This window comes from Trypanosoma rangeli (assembly GCF_003719475.1).
Source record: "Trypanosoma rangeli strain AM80 chromosome Unknown Tra_15.4_contig_00016, whole genome shotgun sequence".
Taxonomy (NCBI): domain Eukaryota; phylum Euglenozoa; class Kinetoplastea; order Trypanosomatida; family Trypanosomatidae; genus Trypanosoma; species Trypanosoma rangeli.
Genome location: NW_021705760.1, coordinates 43,723 through 59,668, shown reverse-complemented (window position 1 = coordinate 59,668; position 15,946 = coordinate 43,723). Strand labels below are relative to the sequence as shown.

At 49.2% G+C, this 15,946-nt stretch overlaps 9 protein-coding genes and 1 pseudogene across 9 annotated transcripts, besides 12 other annotated features; 9 read left to right on the top strand and 1 right to left on the bottom strand.

Annotated features, from left to right (window-relative positions):
- Positions 1-96: 96 nt before the first annotated feature.
- Positions 97-152: a microsatellite.
- Positions 153-298: 146 nt separating this feature from the next.
- TraAM80_00863 (uncharacterized protein) lies at positions 299-985 on the bottom strand (the record flags this gene model as incomplete). Its single annotated transcript, XM_029377926.1, has 1 exon — positions 299-985. The coding sequence occupies one exon, from the start codon at positions 983-985 to the stop codon at positions 299-301; it is 687 nt and encodes a 228-aa protein (XP_029242245.1).
- Positions 984-1,373, top strand: TraAM80_00862 (uncharacterized protein; the record flags this gene model as incomplete). Its single annotated transcript, XM_029377925.1, has 1 exon — positions 984-1,373. The coding sequence occupies one exon, from the start codon at positions 984-986 to the stop codon at positions 1,371-1,373; it is 390 nt and encodes a 129-aa protein (XP_029242244.1).
- Positions 1,374-1,381: 8 nt separating this feature from the next.
- On the top strand, positions 1,382-3,067 carry TraAM80_00861 (uncharacterized protein; the record flags this gene model as incomplete). The annotated part of the gene is made up of 1 exon (XM_029377924.1): positions 1,382-3,067. One exon carries the CDS (start codon positions 1,382-1,384, stop codon positions 3,065-3,067), a length of 1,686 nt encoding a protein of 561 aa, XP_029242243.1.
- A 46-nt stretch (positions 3,068-3,113) lies between these two features.
- Positions 3,114-3,151: a microsatellite.
- A 51-nt stretch (positions 3,152-3,202) lies between these two features.
- Positions 3,203-3,257: a microsatellite.
- Positions 3,258-3,601: 344 nt separating this feature from the next.
- Positions 3,602-3,638: a sequence feature (A-rich).
- A 178-nt stretch (positions 3,639-3,816) lies between these two features.
- TraAM80_00860 (polyadenylation/uridylation factor 2) lies at positions 3,817-5,748 on the top strand (the record flags this gene model as incomplete). Its single annotated transcript, XM_029377923.1, has 1 exon — positions 3,817-5,748. One exon carries the CDS (start codon positions 3,817-3,819, stop codon positions 5,746-5,748), a length of 1,932 nt encoding a protein of 643 aa, XP_029242242.1.
- A 379-nt stretch (positions 5,749-6,127) lies between these two features.
- Positions 6,128-6,153: a microsatellite.
- A 13-nt stretch (positions 6,154-6,166) lies between these two features.
- Positions 6,167-6,922, top strand: TraAM80_00859 (uncharacterized protein; the record flags this gene model as incomplete). The annotated part of the gene is made up of 1 exon (XM_029377922.1): positions 6,167-6,922. One exon carries the CDS (start codon positions 6,167-6,169, stop codon positions 6,920-6,922), a length of 756 nt encoding a protein of 251 aa, XP_029242241.1.
- Positions 6,923-6,976: 54 nt separating this feature from the next.
- Positions 6,977-6,995: a microsatellite.
- Positions 6,996-7,362: 367 nt separating this feature from the next.
- Positions 7,363-9,285, top strand: TraAM80_00858 (putative phosphatidylinositol-4-phosphate 5-kinase; the record flags this gene model as incomplete). The annotated part of the gene is made up of 1 exon (XM_029377921.1): positions 7,363-9,285. The coding sequence occupies one exon, from the start codon at positions 7,363-7,365 to the stop codon at positions 9,283-9,285; it is 1,923 nt and encodes a 640-aa protein (XP_029242240.1).
- Positions 9,286-9,296: 11 nt separating this feature from the next.
- Positions 9,297-9,324: a microsatellite.
- A 139-nt stretch (positions 9,325-9,463) lies between these two features.
- Positions 9,464-9,498: a microsatellite.
- Positions 9,499-9,511: 13 nt separating this feature from the next.
- Positions 9,512-10,510, top strand: TraAM80_00857 (uncharacterized protein; the record flags this gene model as incomplete). Its single annotated transcript, XM_029377920.1, has 1 exon — positions 9,512-10,510. The coding sequence occupies one exon, from the start codon at positions 9,512-9,514 to the stop codon at positions 10,508-10,510; it is 999 nt and encodes a 332-aa protein (XP_029242239.1).
- Positions 10,511-10,632: 122 nt separating this feature from the next.
- Positions 10,633-10,652: a microsatellite.
- A 69-nt stretch (positions 10,653-10,721) lies between these two features.
- Positions 10,722-10,749: a microsatellite.
- A 300-nt stretch (positions 10,750-11,049) lies between these two features.
- TraAM80_00856 (uncharacterized protein) lies at positions 11,050-11,436 on the top strand (the record flags this gene model as incomplete). The annotated part of the gene is made up of 1 exon (XM_029377919.1): positions 11,050-11,436. The coding sequence occupies one exon, from the start codon at positions 11,050-11,052 to the stop codon at positions 11,434-11,436; it is 387 nt and encodes a 128-aa protein (XP_029242238.1).
- Positions 11,437-12,193: 757 nt separating this feature from the next.
- TraAM80_00855 (hypothetical protein) lies at positions 12,194-13,788 on the top strand (annotated as a pseudogene).
- A 150-nt stretch (positions 13,789-13,938) lies between these two features.
- Positions 13,939-13,989: a microsatellite.
- Positions 13,990-13,998: 9 nt separating this feature from the next.
- Positions 13,999-14,037: a microsatellite.
- A 179-nt stretch (positions 14,038-14,216) lies between these two features.
- On the top strand, positions 14,217-15,878 carry TraAM80_00854 (LmrCD-specific DARPin; the record flags this gene model as incomplete). The annotated part of the gene is made up of 1 exon (XM_029377918.1): positions 14,217-15,878. One exon carries the CDS (start codon positions 14,217-14,219, stop codon positions 15,876-15,878), a length of 1,662 nt encoding a protein of 553 aa, XP_029242237.1.
- Between the last annotated feature and the right edge of the window lie 68 nt (positions 15,879-15,946).

Below are 15,946 nucleotides of genomic sequence, written 5' to 3'. Positions count from 1 at the left end.
TTTTCTTGAACGACGTCTGCCTACCGTCGTTTGTGTCGGTTGGGGGCTTCTGTTCACAAGGGCGCTCTGGTTGCTGTGTGGGTGCGTTGTGTCTCTCACAACACAACTCCCCCCCCCCACCCACACACACAGACACATGCATACACATACACCTTCTCCCCCGCTCATTCACCTTTTTTTTTTTTTTACGGGTTATTTTTATTTTCTTTCTTTATTGGTTTTGCCCTTGGGAATATACGCGAAGAGACGCACGTGTCTGTCTTTGGCTTTTGTCGTGGCGGCTGACGATGCCCGAGAATCAGCCGCCGCGGCGTTTCCTCACGACGACGCAATCCCAGCATCTCCACAGAGAAGAAAGCATGCGACGGCGCCTGGAGTTGATGCGTAGGGAGTCTACGAAGCCGCCTGCGATGCACTTTGGCATCACCAGATCACTGCCAATGAGCAACAACAAGAGCGGCAAGAGCATCTCTCCAGCACCGCAACTCCTCCTCCCCGACACTGACGCCGTGAAGAAATCATCTCGCTCTGCACCAATGGTGAACTCCGAGCCACGTTCACGCCCGCTGAGCCGCGAGCGTAGCCGTCGTTTGCCGCTTCCGCCGGGTGCAAAGCTGAGGACGCGGGGGCGGTCATTCCCACGTTCCATGTCGTACCGCGGCGTCTCTGCAACTGCCTCACGTGTGACGTCTCCAGTTCCCGCGGCGCAAAGAGAGGCAATACATTCGGCACATCCACAACGGAAGCGCTCACGTTCTTCATCACAGTCAGGAAAGAGTGCAAAACTGGCGCGGATATCGCACCCACGAACAAATGACGCAACAATGGAAGAACGAAGGGCACCGTTTATGTGCGGCGGGTCACCGTCAAAGAGAATTGTTTCACCACTAAGGCGGTCTGCCTCATGTACGCCTCCACCAATGCCTTTTCTCACAACGAAGACGGAGGTAAACGGAAACACGATGCTGTGTTTCACCCCTCCCATGGTACAACTTGACAAGACGGAGGAGGTGGTGTTTTCAATCAGTCCTGTTGCATCCCCACAGACTGAGAATTTTGAGAATGGAAAAGTGGGGAAGGTGCTTTCACCGGAGGCAGCTGAGGAAGAGGAGCCCATTACTTTTCGCGTGAGTGAGTTTCGTCTGCCTCGTACGCCGCAGCACCGCACTAGTGACACCGCGATTCACGTTGTTCTCACGCCACCTAATCTCCAACACGTTTCTCACCCTACGGAGGGGGACGATCTGCGAGCGACGGAGGATGAAATGAAAAACGATAAATCTTCCACAAATGCACGTGGCTGCTCCGCAGAATCGGAGGTGGTCTCGGCTGTTTCTTGCCAGATGAGATGCCCATGTCGCACCACTCGCTAGAAGAGGAGATGGCTCTTGGAAGTACTTCAGCCACTCCTGTTGCTTCCAATGTGGGGGGAAATGAAGAGGAGGAAGAGAAGAAGGAGGAGGAAACGAGGAGGCAGTCGTGTGAAAATGTTGCTACTGCTACTGCCCCAGACCTTTGGGTCCCCACTCAAGAAGAAAATGTTCAGCCTGCCTCGTATGCCGTGGCTGCTTTGGTGGTAATTAACATGGATGTGGCAGTCGCGAAGGAACCAGTCACGTTATCGGCACAAAGTTCTTACGCGTACGAATGCAGCTCTACCACAACGGAGTCTCCCGAACGAAATTTGGAAGCAAGTGAGGTTCGTAAGCTGACCTTTGACAGCTACGATGCCTCTCAGAGGGAAGAAAAAAAAGCGGTTTCTCTTGAGAAACTTACGGCAGAGGAAGTTGCACCGCCTGCTCTCCCACTGCAGCAAGAGAGTGAAGCCTTTTCTCAGCCGTTTTACGCTTGTATCAATGCCCTCTCCACGCCTGAAATGGAGCTCCCGGAGGCGTATCGGCTACTGGAGGCAACGCGCCAAGAGATGGCGGTTCCCCTCAGTTTCCCACGTGCTCCACGTCGTCGTGATGACTGCCGGCGCGAGGAAGGGCGTGGTAGTTTGGTCTTGGTAACGGGTGAACTGCCTCTGGTGCATACGCCACGTATTCAGGAACCGCACACCCCACCGCTGTCGGAGCAGCCAAAAAGATACTCTCCCTTACCAAAGCAGCAGCTGAGTGTGCCTGATGTTCACAGCCCAATGACCTCACGAACAAATACCACGGCGTTGTTATGTTTTGACCGTTCTCCGCTTCCACGACCGGTAACACTACTTTCACAGGTTCGGACTCCCATGCCTTCTTCACAGACAAAAGTTTCTGTAACACTCTCACACAGCCCGAGCGAGGATCGCAGTAAACTGTCTACCCTCACTCCCCAGGCGGAGACCTTCAAATTCAACAAGGGGGGCCCTGAAGATGAGTCTCAGTATGAGAAACGTTATCCGGTTGACGAACGTGCGCTGGAAGCAACCCCGTCGTGGCCATCTGCACGCTGTCGCTCACGCTCCACTGGCAGCCGAAAGTCAATGGTGGAGCAACTGATGGAGTGTTGCTCGCCAGATGCTCGGAAGGAAGTGGAGCACCTCGTTGCTACAGAGGCAGCCAAACAAACCCCGTCGCTGCACCGTGGAAGTGGTCAGATTTCTGAAGCGTTAACAGACACTTCATCCATTTCACAGCGTGTGGTCACACGACCACGTAGGCATTACTACGACTACACCTACTGGGAGCGGTACCTGCGCGAGGTCACGAGGCAAAGTGCGAAGAAGGAGCGAAGAAAAGATGCAAAGAAGTCAAATCGAGCTGCGAGAAAAACTGCGGCATTGACCGTGGCGGTGGAGTCGGAGGCCCATATGAAGCGGCAAGGCCTTCCTGATCAAGAGATCGTCTCGCCGCCTGCGGAGTCAACGCCGGAAGCAAAGTCTGCAGTCACATCAGCTTTGCGGAGGGCAACGGAGGCGGTACAAGAGAAAGCTGCTTGGCGCCCGTCACAGTTGCAGTCCGGTCACACAAAGAAGACATCCGCTAAGTGTGCGTCGCTGAAGAAGACAATGTCGCGAAAAGGCCGCGAACAGATTTCCCGCCGTCGACGTCGTTCATCAGGAAAGCAGAATCGACGTAAATAACTCACTACTTCCTCCGAACACACACCACCCCCTTGTCGGGTTCCTGTTTTTTTTTTGTTTTTTGTTTTTTTTGTTTATCTTTTTCTAGATACCACACATGTGTATATCACTGTACTTTGATTAGAGATGATTTAGAAAAAAAGTTCAACAATAAATAATAAAACGACAACGAAAGATAAAAATAAAAAATGATTAGATTTTATTTATTGTGTATTTACAATTTTACCCGTTTGTATCCCTCCTCCCCCCTCACCCACCTTTTTTTCTTTGTAGTGCCTGCGCGGCGTGCGAGTAGCGCAAGGTCGCGTTACCTTTGCGCCGTGGGTGGGAACGAAAACACTGCAGCTAAGACGACAAAGACGCATCGCAGAAGCTTGGCACCCACGCATAGCTACACCGGAAGGATGTCCCGTAGAGAAGAGCAGTGACTGTGCATTCGTTTGCAACGGTGCTCCGTTGGAGCGCGCCATCTTGTCTCTGTTGTTGTGAATTACTTGTGACTCTGCTTCTTTTTGCCCCTGAGAGAAGCTACTCTTTTCTTTTATTTATTATTTTATTATTTTTATTTTTTGTCTTACGCACATCTCCCACCTTAGTTCCGGCTGCAACGCCAACTGTCTCTGCGCCGCGCTATCACCACGCACACTCATAGACAGTAGCCCGAGAAGGTGTAGGTAACAAAAAGCGGAAAAAAGAGGATAATATAAACACTGAAGGGGAAACACCGGCTCATCGGAGTTGAGGCTCATATGCGGCGTTGCTTTGCGGGGCCGTCTTGCAGGTTTGCTCTGAGCGTTGGGATGCGGCGATGCTCCACTGCATCAAGTGGCAAGGACAGTCTGCAGTCCCCGCGGAGGAGTCCGAAAAAAAAAGCGGAGTCTTTTGGTGTTGACCAGATCAAGTTAGATCTTGCCCTTAACCTTCATGAGATGGACTTTGACGCGATGGTGAAGGCCACACGAGCGGCCTTGGCGAAGGAGCGCATGCGAAAAGAGACGTTAGTGGGAGACGCACTGCATACGAGTGAAGTGATTTCTAGCTGGGAGAAGGACGTTTCTTCCAGCGCCGCATCATCGTCTCCGGCGCCAAGCGATGCGGCTATCAACCCCTCTGCTGCAGCGACTGCCGATTTTGGTGGTGTTGGATCTTCGAAACCGATGGACAGTCAGATGGTTTGTGGAATCGTGAATGCCAGGGGGGCTCACACTACAAACTCATTCGCCGTGCTGCGGGAACAACGCAAGGCTGAAGGGGCTCGTTACGGACTCATGGATGCCTTGCGTGACTGTCTATTATCCGGAAACTGGGTAAAAGCTGTCCACATGTTTGAAACAGCTGTAGAGACAAGCTGTAAAGCGGTACAAACCTCCGTGCCTGTTGCTGCAGGTGCTACAAGTGGAGCGAGGGATATCTTCGAGGCGCTGCGGCGCATTAACGCCACGACACCCCCAGGCTTTCCTGCTAACAGCTCCTCCAGGTACCCCGGGGTACTGCGGTGGAATGGGGGTCATTTCTATCTGCTACTGAAGTTGTTGCTTAGTAAACATCGTGTAACAGAGGCTGAGCGAGTGTGGGATGTGATGAAGCGTATTGGGTTTGTTGAGTTTCACATGAACGCTCATACGTTAAATCAATGCATGACACTTGTTAGAAAGACGACCTTACCAGACATTGTTTCTCCTCTTAAGGAGGACCATGCAAATACGGAGGAACGACTAAAAGCCTTTCGCACAACATTTTTACTTGAATTTGAAGAATGGGCGAAAAGGAAGGGATTTTCCTTGGATGGACGCAATAAACAGCTTACCCGTGTGGCACATCTCGCCGAATTTGTTAAACATGGCAAGAAAGGGGGCGAGGATAAGGGCGAGGTGGATTTGTTAAATGGTGAGGGACTTAAAGTGGGGGACTTTAGTGGTTTGTTGCGGCGATGCCATTCGGAGGAATCGACAGAGCGAGTATTACAGATGATGGATAAATTACAGGTACCACGTGATGGACAAGTTTTTGCAGCACTTATTGCCGCTCTACGGCAATCACATTATCGCTTGACGGCTCAAGACGAGACGGATGCCGTCAGTACCACAAAGGAAGAGTACGATGCCCACCGAAGGCAACGGTTTGTACGGGCCTTTCAATGGTTTGAGGCATGTCCTGAGAACGAACGTACAGCCGATGTTTACAATGAAATGCTTCAACTTGCTCGTGGAGATGAAGCAGCCGATAAAAAGTTTCAGGAGTTGCTTCTTGAATTTCGTGGGGCGCCGTTGTCGTTAGCAAACACCGCCGCTTCCGCACCTGCTCCCGTAGAAGACACCACTAAAAAGAATATCATGGACGATGAGAATGAGGTGAGGCTTCTGCCGCCGCGCTGGCGGGTTATTCCCAATGGGCGCACGTACGAGGTATTGGTTTCTCACTGCAAATACCGGCAAGAGTGGCAGACTCTGTGGGCACTCTACGATGAGGCGATGGAGCGGTGTGTCAAGGGGACGCAGCGATTATATCAAGTATTGCTGGATGTTGCAAAGCACCATCCACCGCAAGGTCGTGATTCAAACGCCGTGGTAATGGAGCTCTACGAGGACATGAAGGGACGCGGTATCGATGTCACAGGCATAAAAACCACGGTGAATGTTGTCAACGCGTGGTGCGCTACCCGGCGTAAGCGGCGATGGTGATGGGGTGGGGTACTAGAAATAAGGTGCATTTGCGAATTGGAGTTGCTTGACTCTGGGGGTTTAAACCAGCGAGAGAACCGATGAGCGGTGAGGTGAGGTATTTGTGTTTGTGGAATAGTTGAAGAGGCGGAATAACCTGAAAGAGAACATATCCACCTTTAACGTCTGTGCATGTATATGTGGCTTTGAATGGATTTCCTTCTGTGGCAGGTATGCGCATCTGCACTCATTGTACATCATTAGGCGGGTGATGTTGATTTATTTTCACATCGCCTCTCTGATGTTATGCCCACAGGCATATCAAGTCTTCTTGACGCTACAATTACGTTATATAAAGTTATTTCTTTATTATTATTATTTTTTCTTTCTTCTCCAAGTAATATATATAATATATATATTATATATTAGCAGGTTAACAATGGCCGCGCTTGAGTCTTTAAACTTTGATGCCGAAACGGCCGTCCATTACATTCACTGTGTGATTTCTGATGTCCCGATGAATCTGGCGTTGTCAGAGTTGGCGCCAATGGTGGTGCCAAGACCAGAGAGCGACACGGTGAAGGAGCTGGAGGCCGTGGGGTGTCGTATTGTTCCGCACCAAATTCAAATGTTTAAAGAACGACTCGAACGAAAGTTTGGGTTTGTTACTTTTTTTATCCATGAAACTTCGCGAGCTGCAAGTGATGAGGAGTTGCATAAACTAGCACTCAGGTGGGTCCATCGGGACCTTACACCTCAATTGGGGTCTGTCAAGGCGTGCGTTGCGTTAGGGCAGCCACCTGAGTGTTACTCGTCGGTTCCGTTTCTGCGAGCGCTGCGCGAAGAGTGTACGTTTTTAGATGCCAAGAAGGTAAAGAATGTGAAGAAGTTGGAGACGTTTTTACTGACAAAGGTTTGTTTTTATTCTGAAGGGTTGAATTTGGACAAAAACAACAAGGATGAGTTAATGGGGGCTGAAAGGAAAAATAATGCGGGTGAGGCATGGAAAGTTGTTGGTTCGTTTGGGATGTCTTCTCTCACGTGGAGCGAGTTGTTATGGCTTGTCCGTGAGCATAGCGGGATGCCTCCCGTTGTAGTCTCAAAGGGGAATGTTGACATTTCAAAATGCGACAAGGAGGCACTTCGTACCTTTTTGGAGGAAACGCTTCTTCCGCTCATAAGAGTTGTTGCGTAGGGACATGCTTTCTTTTTTATTATGGTTAATTTTACCCCCCCCCCCCCCCTCGTAACACACACACACGCACACATTTAATCCCATCCTGCTGGTATGTGGAATGGTGGTGGTGCGTTTGTGTGCCAGTTGAGTCAAGTGTTTAACTTTAAAATAGGCCGTATTCCTTGTTTTTCCTATGATTGTAACGAGCCTTGAGCCCATCTACGTATCTGAATGAGAGCTCGGGATTGTATTCTCTCTCCATATTTCTTCTCACATCATGTGTGTTTAGAGTGGATACCATCGTCGTAATTATTTACTCCTCATCTATCTATCTCAGACGTATATATACACAGTTTCATTCAGCTTCTCCTTCACCTACCGTTGTTGTTGTTTTATCTGTGGTGAAGTGCAGAACGGGGGAATTTGAACAAAGAAGGGGGTAGTCTTGGTCGGTCGTTATGGCATTTTGTTGTGGGAGCGTCATTCAGCGCGTGAGACGCCAACTAGATATGGAGACTTTGGCAGGCGAGACCACCCGACATGAACGACATCACACCTTTAAAAAGGACAACTTGCAGGAGGGTACATTAGTGTGGATTGCCCCCGCCAAGGCTCTGCCACATGATAAGAAAAATACGTTTCGGCTATCTCGTGGGGAAAAGAGCCCACTGACCCTGAAGGAGGCCCAGTTGTTTTCCAACACACCATACGCACGTGGATTTAGTGAGTACATCTACGAGGGTCAGCTGAGGCGGATTAGAGAGATGGAGGATCGAACAGATCCTCGTAGTGCTGTGCGGCAAGGGTACGGCCTATTTTGTTACCCCAATGGTGTTTATTATGAGGGGAAGTGGCACCGCGGTAAGCGTCAGGGCACGGGTTGTATTGCAAGCTTCAAAGGATACAAATACACAGGCGAATGGTGTGACGATGTACAAGAGGGAAACGGCTGTGAAGTGTTTGCATGTCGAGCGGTCATTGATACACACTATGCGAATGGCCTTCCACAAGGGGAAGGTGTTGTGATGTACAACCCCAAACAAAATGCTTACCGTTACGAAGGTGGGTGGCAAAATGGCAAACGCCACGGGAGAGGAGTTATTTTTTATGCAAATGGGGATACTTTTGATTGTTCATTTGAGCAAGGCAGGCGACACGGACGTGGTGTGACAACTCAGACAGTAAACGGAAAGGAGATTCAGTATGAAACACAGTGGCGTGACGACAAACTTGTCAGCATTCCACGGTTAATACCCAAGGCTCTTCGTACAAAGAAACCAGTTTCATCTATTCCATTTCGAACAACAGGGTATTTATTACCTGCTGATCTTATCAATTGGACTGTACAACAGGGGACGCAGGATCTCTCTTTTGAGCACTTTATGCAGTTGAAGTTAGGTTTTGAGTCCTTGGATGTAGTGGGGCGTGGATTCCTTTCAATGAAGGAGCTCCGTGCTTTGTGGCCTGAAAGCAATATGGACATGCTACGCAAGTTTGATTCGGATGGCAAGGAAAGTGTAGAGTTATTTGATATTATCTGTGCCTGGTATCCCCGGGTCTTGCCACATGATATTGCTCGCATGTTGCAGGAGTTTATCTCACCGTTTGATCTCTTTCGTCTCAGGGGGTTTCTTAACGGCATTGATAATGCAGACGGCATGGGTTATTATCACATCTGTGGTGATGCATCCCCTGCAACTGGGATGGAGGGTCATCGGCCAGCGTTACACCTTCGAGAGCTTGAGACTGCGGGGTATCGCATTGGTGGGGAGAAGTTTACTGCCGCCAACTATTCTGCTGCCTGTCAGTTGCATGACCCACCGCACTTTGTTGATGTCTTAGTGGTGTGGTATCCGAATGTTTTGCGTGTGGTATTGGAGCAGTATGAGATGGAGGAGGTTGCGAACGATATTTTGGACGCTATACGGGTTGATTTTAACCGCTATGCGCATTTGTCCACGGACTCTGGAAAATACTTGTTGATTGAAGAGTTTGTTCAGGCTGAGGCCGCGTATCGCGTTCAGTTGTGTGCCGCTTATATGAGCAATGAACGTACGCGGGGTGCCATGCATCCAACTTGTTCTGCTCTTTCCACCGTGGAATGCACCTCATCCTCTAGGAGCGCCATTGAGACGGATATGCGTCCGGGATTTCTCAAAGGAGCTTCTGTGTGGATTCTTGCTAACCGGATACGCCTGAACGTACCGCTACTTCTTGAGATTGAGAGGTTTCATGTACGTCAAAAGGGTCGTGTCACTCTTGATGAGCTGCTTCGTTTTTGTTTTCCTAGCGTGCCCTGTTTGTACACACGGCAAGCCATTCTGGGCAGCTTTAGCGAAACACATTGTAGCTGCATCCTTTGCAACGCAGCGATGAGGTAAGAGGAATTGTGGGAGGAGGAGGATGAGGAGGAGGAGGAGTCAACTCAGTAGTTTATCGCTATCGTTGTGAAACGCTTTGGTAGTTATATATATATTTGCTTGCAAGCTTTGCTTTTCTTTTCTCGGATTGCTACTTCTTTTTGTTGTACACCTTCAGCGTGCGTCGTAACCCTTATCATTGTCATTGTCATTTTTTTTTGTTGTTGTTGTTGTAGGGAATGGGGTAATGCCGTTCACAGATATTCCAATTTTCTTTACCGATGCAGGGCCGTATCCTTCCATTGCAGTTTTGGCAGCGTGGACGTTAGTATTGGGAGTTTCTTTCGTTGTATTTGGTGTGGCGCGGCCCGTCGGGCGTGGCACAAGGGCGCCCACGGCTGGTGAGAAAGAGACGTCATTTTTACCTTTGTGGTGGGTACGTCAGCTTTATTTTTGTGTAGCGTCTTGGCCCCTATTTGACATGGTTCATCGTATGGCCTCCTATATATTTCTTCCATCGCGAGTGCTGTGGCGGCGACACATGCTGCAGCTTCCCGATGGGAGATTCGGCAACTGGGTGAACCAACTCCGCCTTTCAATTTTATGCCTGCTGCAATCGAAGGAACTGCATGGTACCTGTGCGGATTGGCAGCTTCCCATGGCGTCTTTTACCTCGTCCATTGCTCCCTACAGTGTCAATGAGGCTCCAGGTGCCACACAGTGCGGCATCGAAGGAAACGGACACATGAGCAACAAGGAATGGGAGTACTGCCAATGGGTAGCACTTGTGTCCGTGCTTACGACGATGATGATTTTATTTGTTACATGCGGGGCAATCCTCCGCCTCTTTCCATTGCAACCGAGCAAGCATGAGATTCATGAGGACGACTGCAGTGAAGCCGGTACCACGTCGGACGACGACGTGAGTTCAGCATCCGATCAAGAGCTCTGGTGGGGTTTGGGGGAACCTGACGATGCCTGCCTTTTGAGTCCGGAAGCAATCGCAGAGGAGCAGCGTTGGAAATCAATGGAGGTGGAAAAGCGCCTCTCTCAACAGCGTCAACGAGGACATGAGAAGCAGAAGGAAAAGTGTGGTGTTCTTACACTGTTGCATGAATATTGGCCTGTATTTCTCTCGGTGTGCTACGCCGGCCTCTACGCCTTCACTGGGGGTATGCCATTATTGATGCGCTGGGTGTATCCCAGCTGCGTCATGCTTGTGACTGTGTGTGGAATGATTGCCTAACTGCATACGCCTTTTTTTTTTGTTCCTTCTATCATCTGTGTGACTTTTTTTTTTTCTATAGCTTAACTGGTATGAACGTGTTGTCTTTTGCGGGGCTACAAGAATGTCACCCGAGCTGTACGCTCTCTCTCTCTCTCTCTCTTGTTTATCCAACTCTTTTGTTTGTTTGTTCAAAATTATAGACGTTTTTCTCCTTATTTGCCTTGGAGCTTTATTATTGTTGTTTTGTTGTTATTGTTTCCACTTGAGGGGTACTCATGCTTTTGGCGAGAATGAAATGTTGGATGCTTTCGTTCGTGTAGTGACTCGGGAGACTTAACTCTACGATTCCTGCGGCCTAGAAGAGAGTGGGCGGCCCTGCTGAGGAAGGAGTACCTTGAGCAGGTGCGCCGTCCATGTAAAACGACTGTGGAGATGCTGGCGCCGGCTGTTCTGGTTCCTGTCCTAGGCGACGTCATTGGGCTGAGTCCCGTTGTAATGGATTGGGTCGTTTCAGCACTTAGGTCTTTCAGAGGTGACTCTCCGCCAAGGCATCCCAAATGAAACCGTATTTTCCTTGGGTGGGAAACAAATGTGACAATGGTGAATCACTGGTGCGGCAAATACGCCGCACTGAATATGATATCCTTATTTTCAGATTAAGTATTGACGTTGGACGAGCTGCACGATGTCACGGAAGCTTACTCTCACGGCGACGATCCTGCTGGGCGTGTCGTGGGGCGCTGCGGCGAAAGGTGACCCGTGCCTTGCTCACGAATCGCTACGCTACATCCACCCTTAAGGTTCCAACTTTGGACGGGTGCGCATCCATGATGGAGGATGCCCGTATTTCTATTGCAAAACGAGGGATGAAACCTACTATATGTGACGACTTCATCATTCAATTTATTTTGTATTTTTGGCAAGCTGGTGTTTACCATTGGTGAACGCGGTGGCACTGAGCTTGCAGAGACGGCGGATAGGATCGTCAAAGACTTGAACGTGAAGATCAAATTCTCTTCCGTCACTGTGCTTTTTCAGTACAATATTGCTGGCGAGGAAAAGCAACAGGTGCATCGTTGAAAATGCGTTGATGGCACTGCCGTTGCTGAGATGGCCACACTCGCGGTACGGCGAAGGACAGTGGGCGCTTGTCCGCCTGGACCGTGTGACGCCGCAAACTTGGGCAACAGTGGAGGCTTTTTTTTTTTTTGCAGGGCCTGGGAGGGGGGGGGGGGGTGATTACGCAAACTACGCTTACAACGGTGTCTTGTCACTTCATTACGAGCTTAATATGTGCTTTACCTCCCTCACCATTCCACTACGAGCGCACGACGCCACTCGAGAACATGTTTGTAGATCCAATGGATGCAGATCATACAGGCATGGGGCACAAATAGCATTCAGACTCGTGAAAAGCAGTGAGTGGAAGGTTGCGCAATGATATAATTCGCGGCAGCCCTTTCAACAACTTTGCATTGAAGTGGGGGCACTTTGTGAGGATGCCAACACTACAGAATCCTTCTTGAAATGCCTAGGGGAGGTGGAGACATGCGGGGGGGAGATATCGCTGGTGTGTCACACAGCACTGAAGTTTATTACAAAGCGTCCTCTTCCCAACACTACTGTGTGTAAGAGGGGCGACGTCTGTCAGCTTCTCAGAGGTGTTGCTTCTGCATTGCCTGAATGCGCGAAGTCTCTTGCTTCCTACTGGAGAATCCCTTAACCAAGTCGGCAAAAGCGTGGGATGGGCAGTTTTCCGTCTTGATGCGATGCTTTCCACTCTGCAACTTTGTGGAGTTGTTGATTGTCCATCTTTTGTGTAGACTCTTCAATGAGGGCTTGGACGTGTTGTTTTACCTGCAACCTGTCAGGTTTTTGTTCTTGATGCTGTACTAGACATTTCACGCGGTGAGTACGTATGTGTTCCTCCGAGACAAGTTGAAGCCGCTGCTCCATGATCTGGTGCGCAAAGTCGTTTGTCTCTTGTGCCCATGTCACAGCGATTGCAGCGGCATTTGCGGCGACGAGTCACTGCGTCCCTGAGAGGATTTATCGCAACTGTTTGCAAACGAGGAGGCTTCCATTGCAATGAAGAGGGAAAGTACGTCTGCAATGGAAGATGGTCGCGCCTCAACGCTTTGGAAGCTCTACCAATAATATGTATGCCCTGCAAAACGTGACCTTCAGCCTACTGAGTGAGGCCCTTGTCGTGCTTGAGATTAATGGGGGCGGTAAAACGACCCTTTTGCGTTGTCTATTAGGCGGAGTGTTCCCTTCCCTTGGTGATGTATTTCTGCATGGCTGCCGTACCACACGACAGGTAATTCCTAAACCCACTGTAAGCTTCGCTATTGGGTGAGCTACTGAGGCGTTAATATTGCAGCACGGCAACCTCACAGCGCACTCTTTTCTCAATATTATGGGGGATCTTTGCTTGATTCGACGTGGTATGGATTGCAATCAACAGCTGTTTTACCTAATATACGTGCATTGGGTATTTGGCCCTATATGCGTGTTGCCATGCAGGTGCTTAAGTCAACGGTTTAACGACATGTGGATTTGGCAGTGACTCTCGTTGGTTACCCTCCGCCCCTACGACTGGATGACATCACGGAATCTATTGAACTTATGCTCAAGAAAAGAGATGTTTGGGCGGCGATCCATTCGGCGCCGCAAGGTACCACGACCGTCTTCTTGTCAAGGAACCCTGACGATGTTGATATGCTTGGCGATTGCATGTTAGTGCTTGATGAAGGCATGATATGTTTTACAGGGACCCCGGCTAAGTAGTGCGGAGCATACAGGGAGGGATTTTATGTCTCCATTGACGTTTCACGTCTGCAGGAAATATGGAGTTTTGGTAGTCCACAGTACTCACTCAGTGGCTGTCGAGAAGCTGCAGCAGTTTTTTTCCGAGTCACTGGCCGAATAGCCAGCCTGCTGATGGATTTTCGACCTTTCCATTAAGTGGTTTATATCACTCATATTGTATACGGGGAGAATGCAACAGACATGTCTCTTCCCGCGCCTGATGGGAACGAAATCGTGTCCTCGCTAGGGTGTGCGATTCGCACTGTTTTGGCCACATTCGTCCTAGGTAGAGCATACGGTTGGACTTTGCCTGAGACTCGCAAGGAGCGTACAAGGAAGGGGCTACAACGGCATCCGTTTTCCCTGTTTCATCATCGTTTCAGAGACGTTGATTGAGCGGACAAGGCGGATCGGTAGTGGTAAATGCATTGCCCTTAAAAAGGCTGCTCGAGACTTACACGACCGTACCGTTCGCGTACCTCCAGGAAGTTAAGCCCAGGCTTTGATATCCGGAGAGGCGAGACAACACAATTAAGCAAAAAGAAAAAGAAAAAGCTCTGGGCTGCGAAGGAGGGAAGAGGCGACGGCGGTGGCTAAATGCTGAGCAACTGGAATATTACGAATACATATATGCGTTTTTTTTTGTTTTTGTTTTTTTTTTGTTTAGTTTGTCATTGCTGTTGTTTGCATGGAAGGTGTGCGTGTGTGTGCATTTTATGTGTTTCTGCGTGTGTTCCTCCTTACCTTGAATGCCTCTGGCTGTGGTCTGTAGTCCTCCTGCGATGAAGCAAGGCTTGGTAGGAGGTACCTATTCTTGCTCGCATTATTTAATTTCTTCTTTTCGTCCTTTTATTTCCCCAAGTTGTGGGGTTGGGTCGGGTCGGGTCCGTGTGGTCAAATTTGTAGGGTGCTTATGTCTTCCGACGGGGCTGTGCATTCGAAAGTCATTGTATGGAAGCATGGGCATGTGGGAGGTGAGATTAGCGATGATGAGAAAATGAGGCGAGTGGTGGATACAATAAAAAATGATGACAATGAACTGTTTCTTCACTGGATTGAGTTGTCCGAGGACGTTAACGTGAGAGATTCCTGTGGCAACACGGCACTTCACTGGGCTGCTTCACTTGGTAGCCTACCTGCTGTGACCCATCTTATTATTGCTGGAGCTAAAGTAAATGCGTTAAACTGTAATGGGGCAACTCCACTTCATTGTGCCGCCATTTGTGGGTATGTAAACATTATAGAGCAACTTCTGCGCAATGGGGCAGATGCCGCCGCGGTCAACAAGAATGGTCAGACTATGTTTGACTTGCTACGAATTATGGGGTGGGAAGGGGCCTCCATCATGCTTGAACGCCTGGAGGCCGCACTTCTTGGGCCAGGCAACGGTGGGAAGATCACTGTGGATGTTTCCTTTTCGGATGCACCTCTGTTAGGTTCTTTGCCAGCTCCGCTGCTCCCGGGCACCGGTGACTCGGAGGGAAACGAAACAGCTTTGCAGAGTCCTCTGCAAATTAAAGAGAAAACGCGCCATTATGCAGACATTAATGTGATTGACCCTTCGGATGCAGAGGAACTGCTTTACATGCAACGGAGCGCTGAAATAGAATTGCTTGTGTCTAGTGAGATGGCGGGGCGAAACGAGGTAATTATAGAGTATGTCCGATGGATGCTAAGTATTAGGGATACAATGATGCCTGAAAACGTCGTTCGTGTTGAAAAAAGGTCTGGAGAGGTTGAAGTGGTGTTTGGTGAGAAATATTCTCCTTATGGGCCCCATCAGCTTTTGGTGCGCATGGTAGGCGATGCTGAGGGTGAGGAATTCTGGGTGGACGCGGAGGAAGTGGCGGATTGCGTTGCGGTAAAGACGTACGTTGACCGCCATAATCAAACAATCAACAATCAAAGCAATTCACTTAATTTTATTGGTTTTGGTGGGTTTTATAGCCGCGATCCATTGGAAAATGCTGAACGGCAGGAGCTCTCCAGAGAACTGAATAAGCTTTTGCACGGTAATTCACACGTTTTGTCAAGCGCATCAGAATCTAACGCCCCAAAGGCTTTGAGCACACAAATTCCGCCGCTGTGCGTCTCATCGTCGGTGAAATTAGTGCCGCGGCAACCTGTGAATGAGCGAAAGCAGACAGCTTCCTTAAATAGTTCACTGTACAAAGTGGTAGTGAGCCGTTCATCCCATGATTCCTCTCGTGGGATTCCATCGCATGGTAGCGCAGCAAGCACATTAGCATACCAGTGCAGCAGTATGACAACCGTCGCTACGCACTGCAGCAGTATGACAACCGTCGCTACGCACTGCAGTAGTGATGAACATGACGAACACACTAACAGAGGATCTCTCTCTACGTTGCCAAATAAACTGGATTATGTTGTTGCTGCCTCTGTTGGAAAGGAGCCTACTGTTGTTCCGCATGCAATGCCATCTGAAAATAAACCGCCGTACATTCGACAATATTTGTCAGAAGAGGAAAAAAGGAAATACGAAGCATTTCTTAGAGTGTCCGCCTTGAGACATTTGGAACGCAAGAGGTGGAGGCAGAAGATATCATATTATTGATATTGAATAGGCATAGTTTTTTTCTTTTTTTGTTTCCTGTTATTTAATTAATTTTTTTTTCCTCTTCT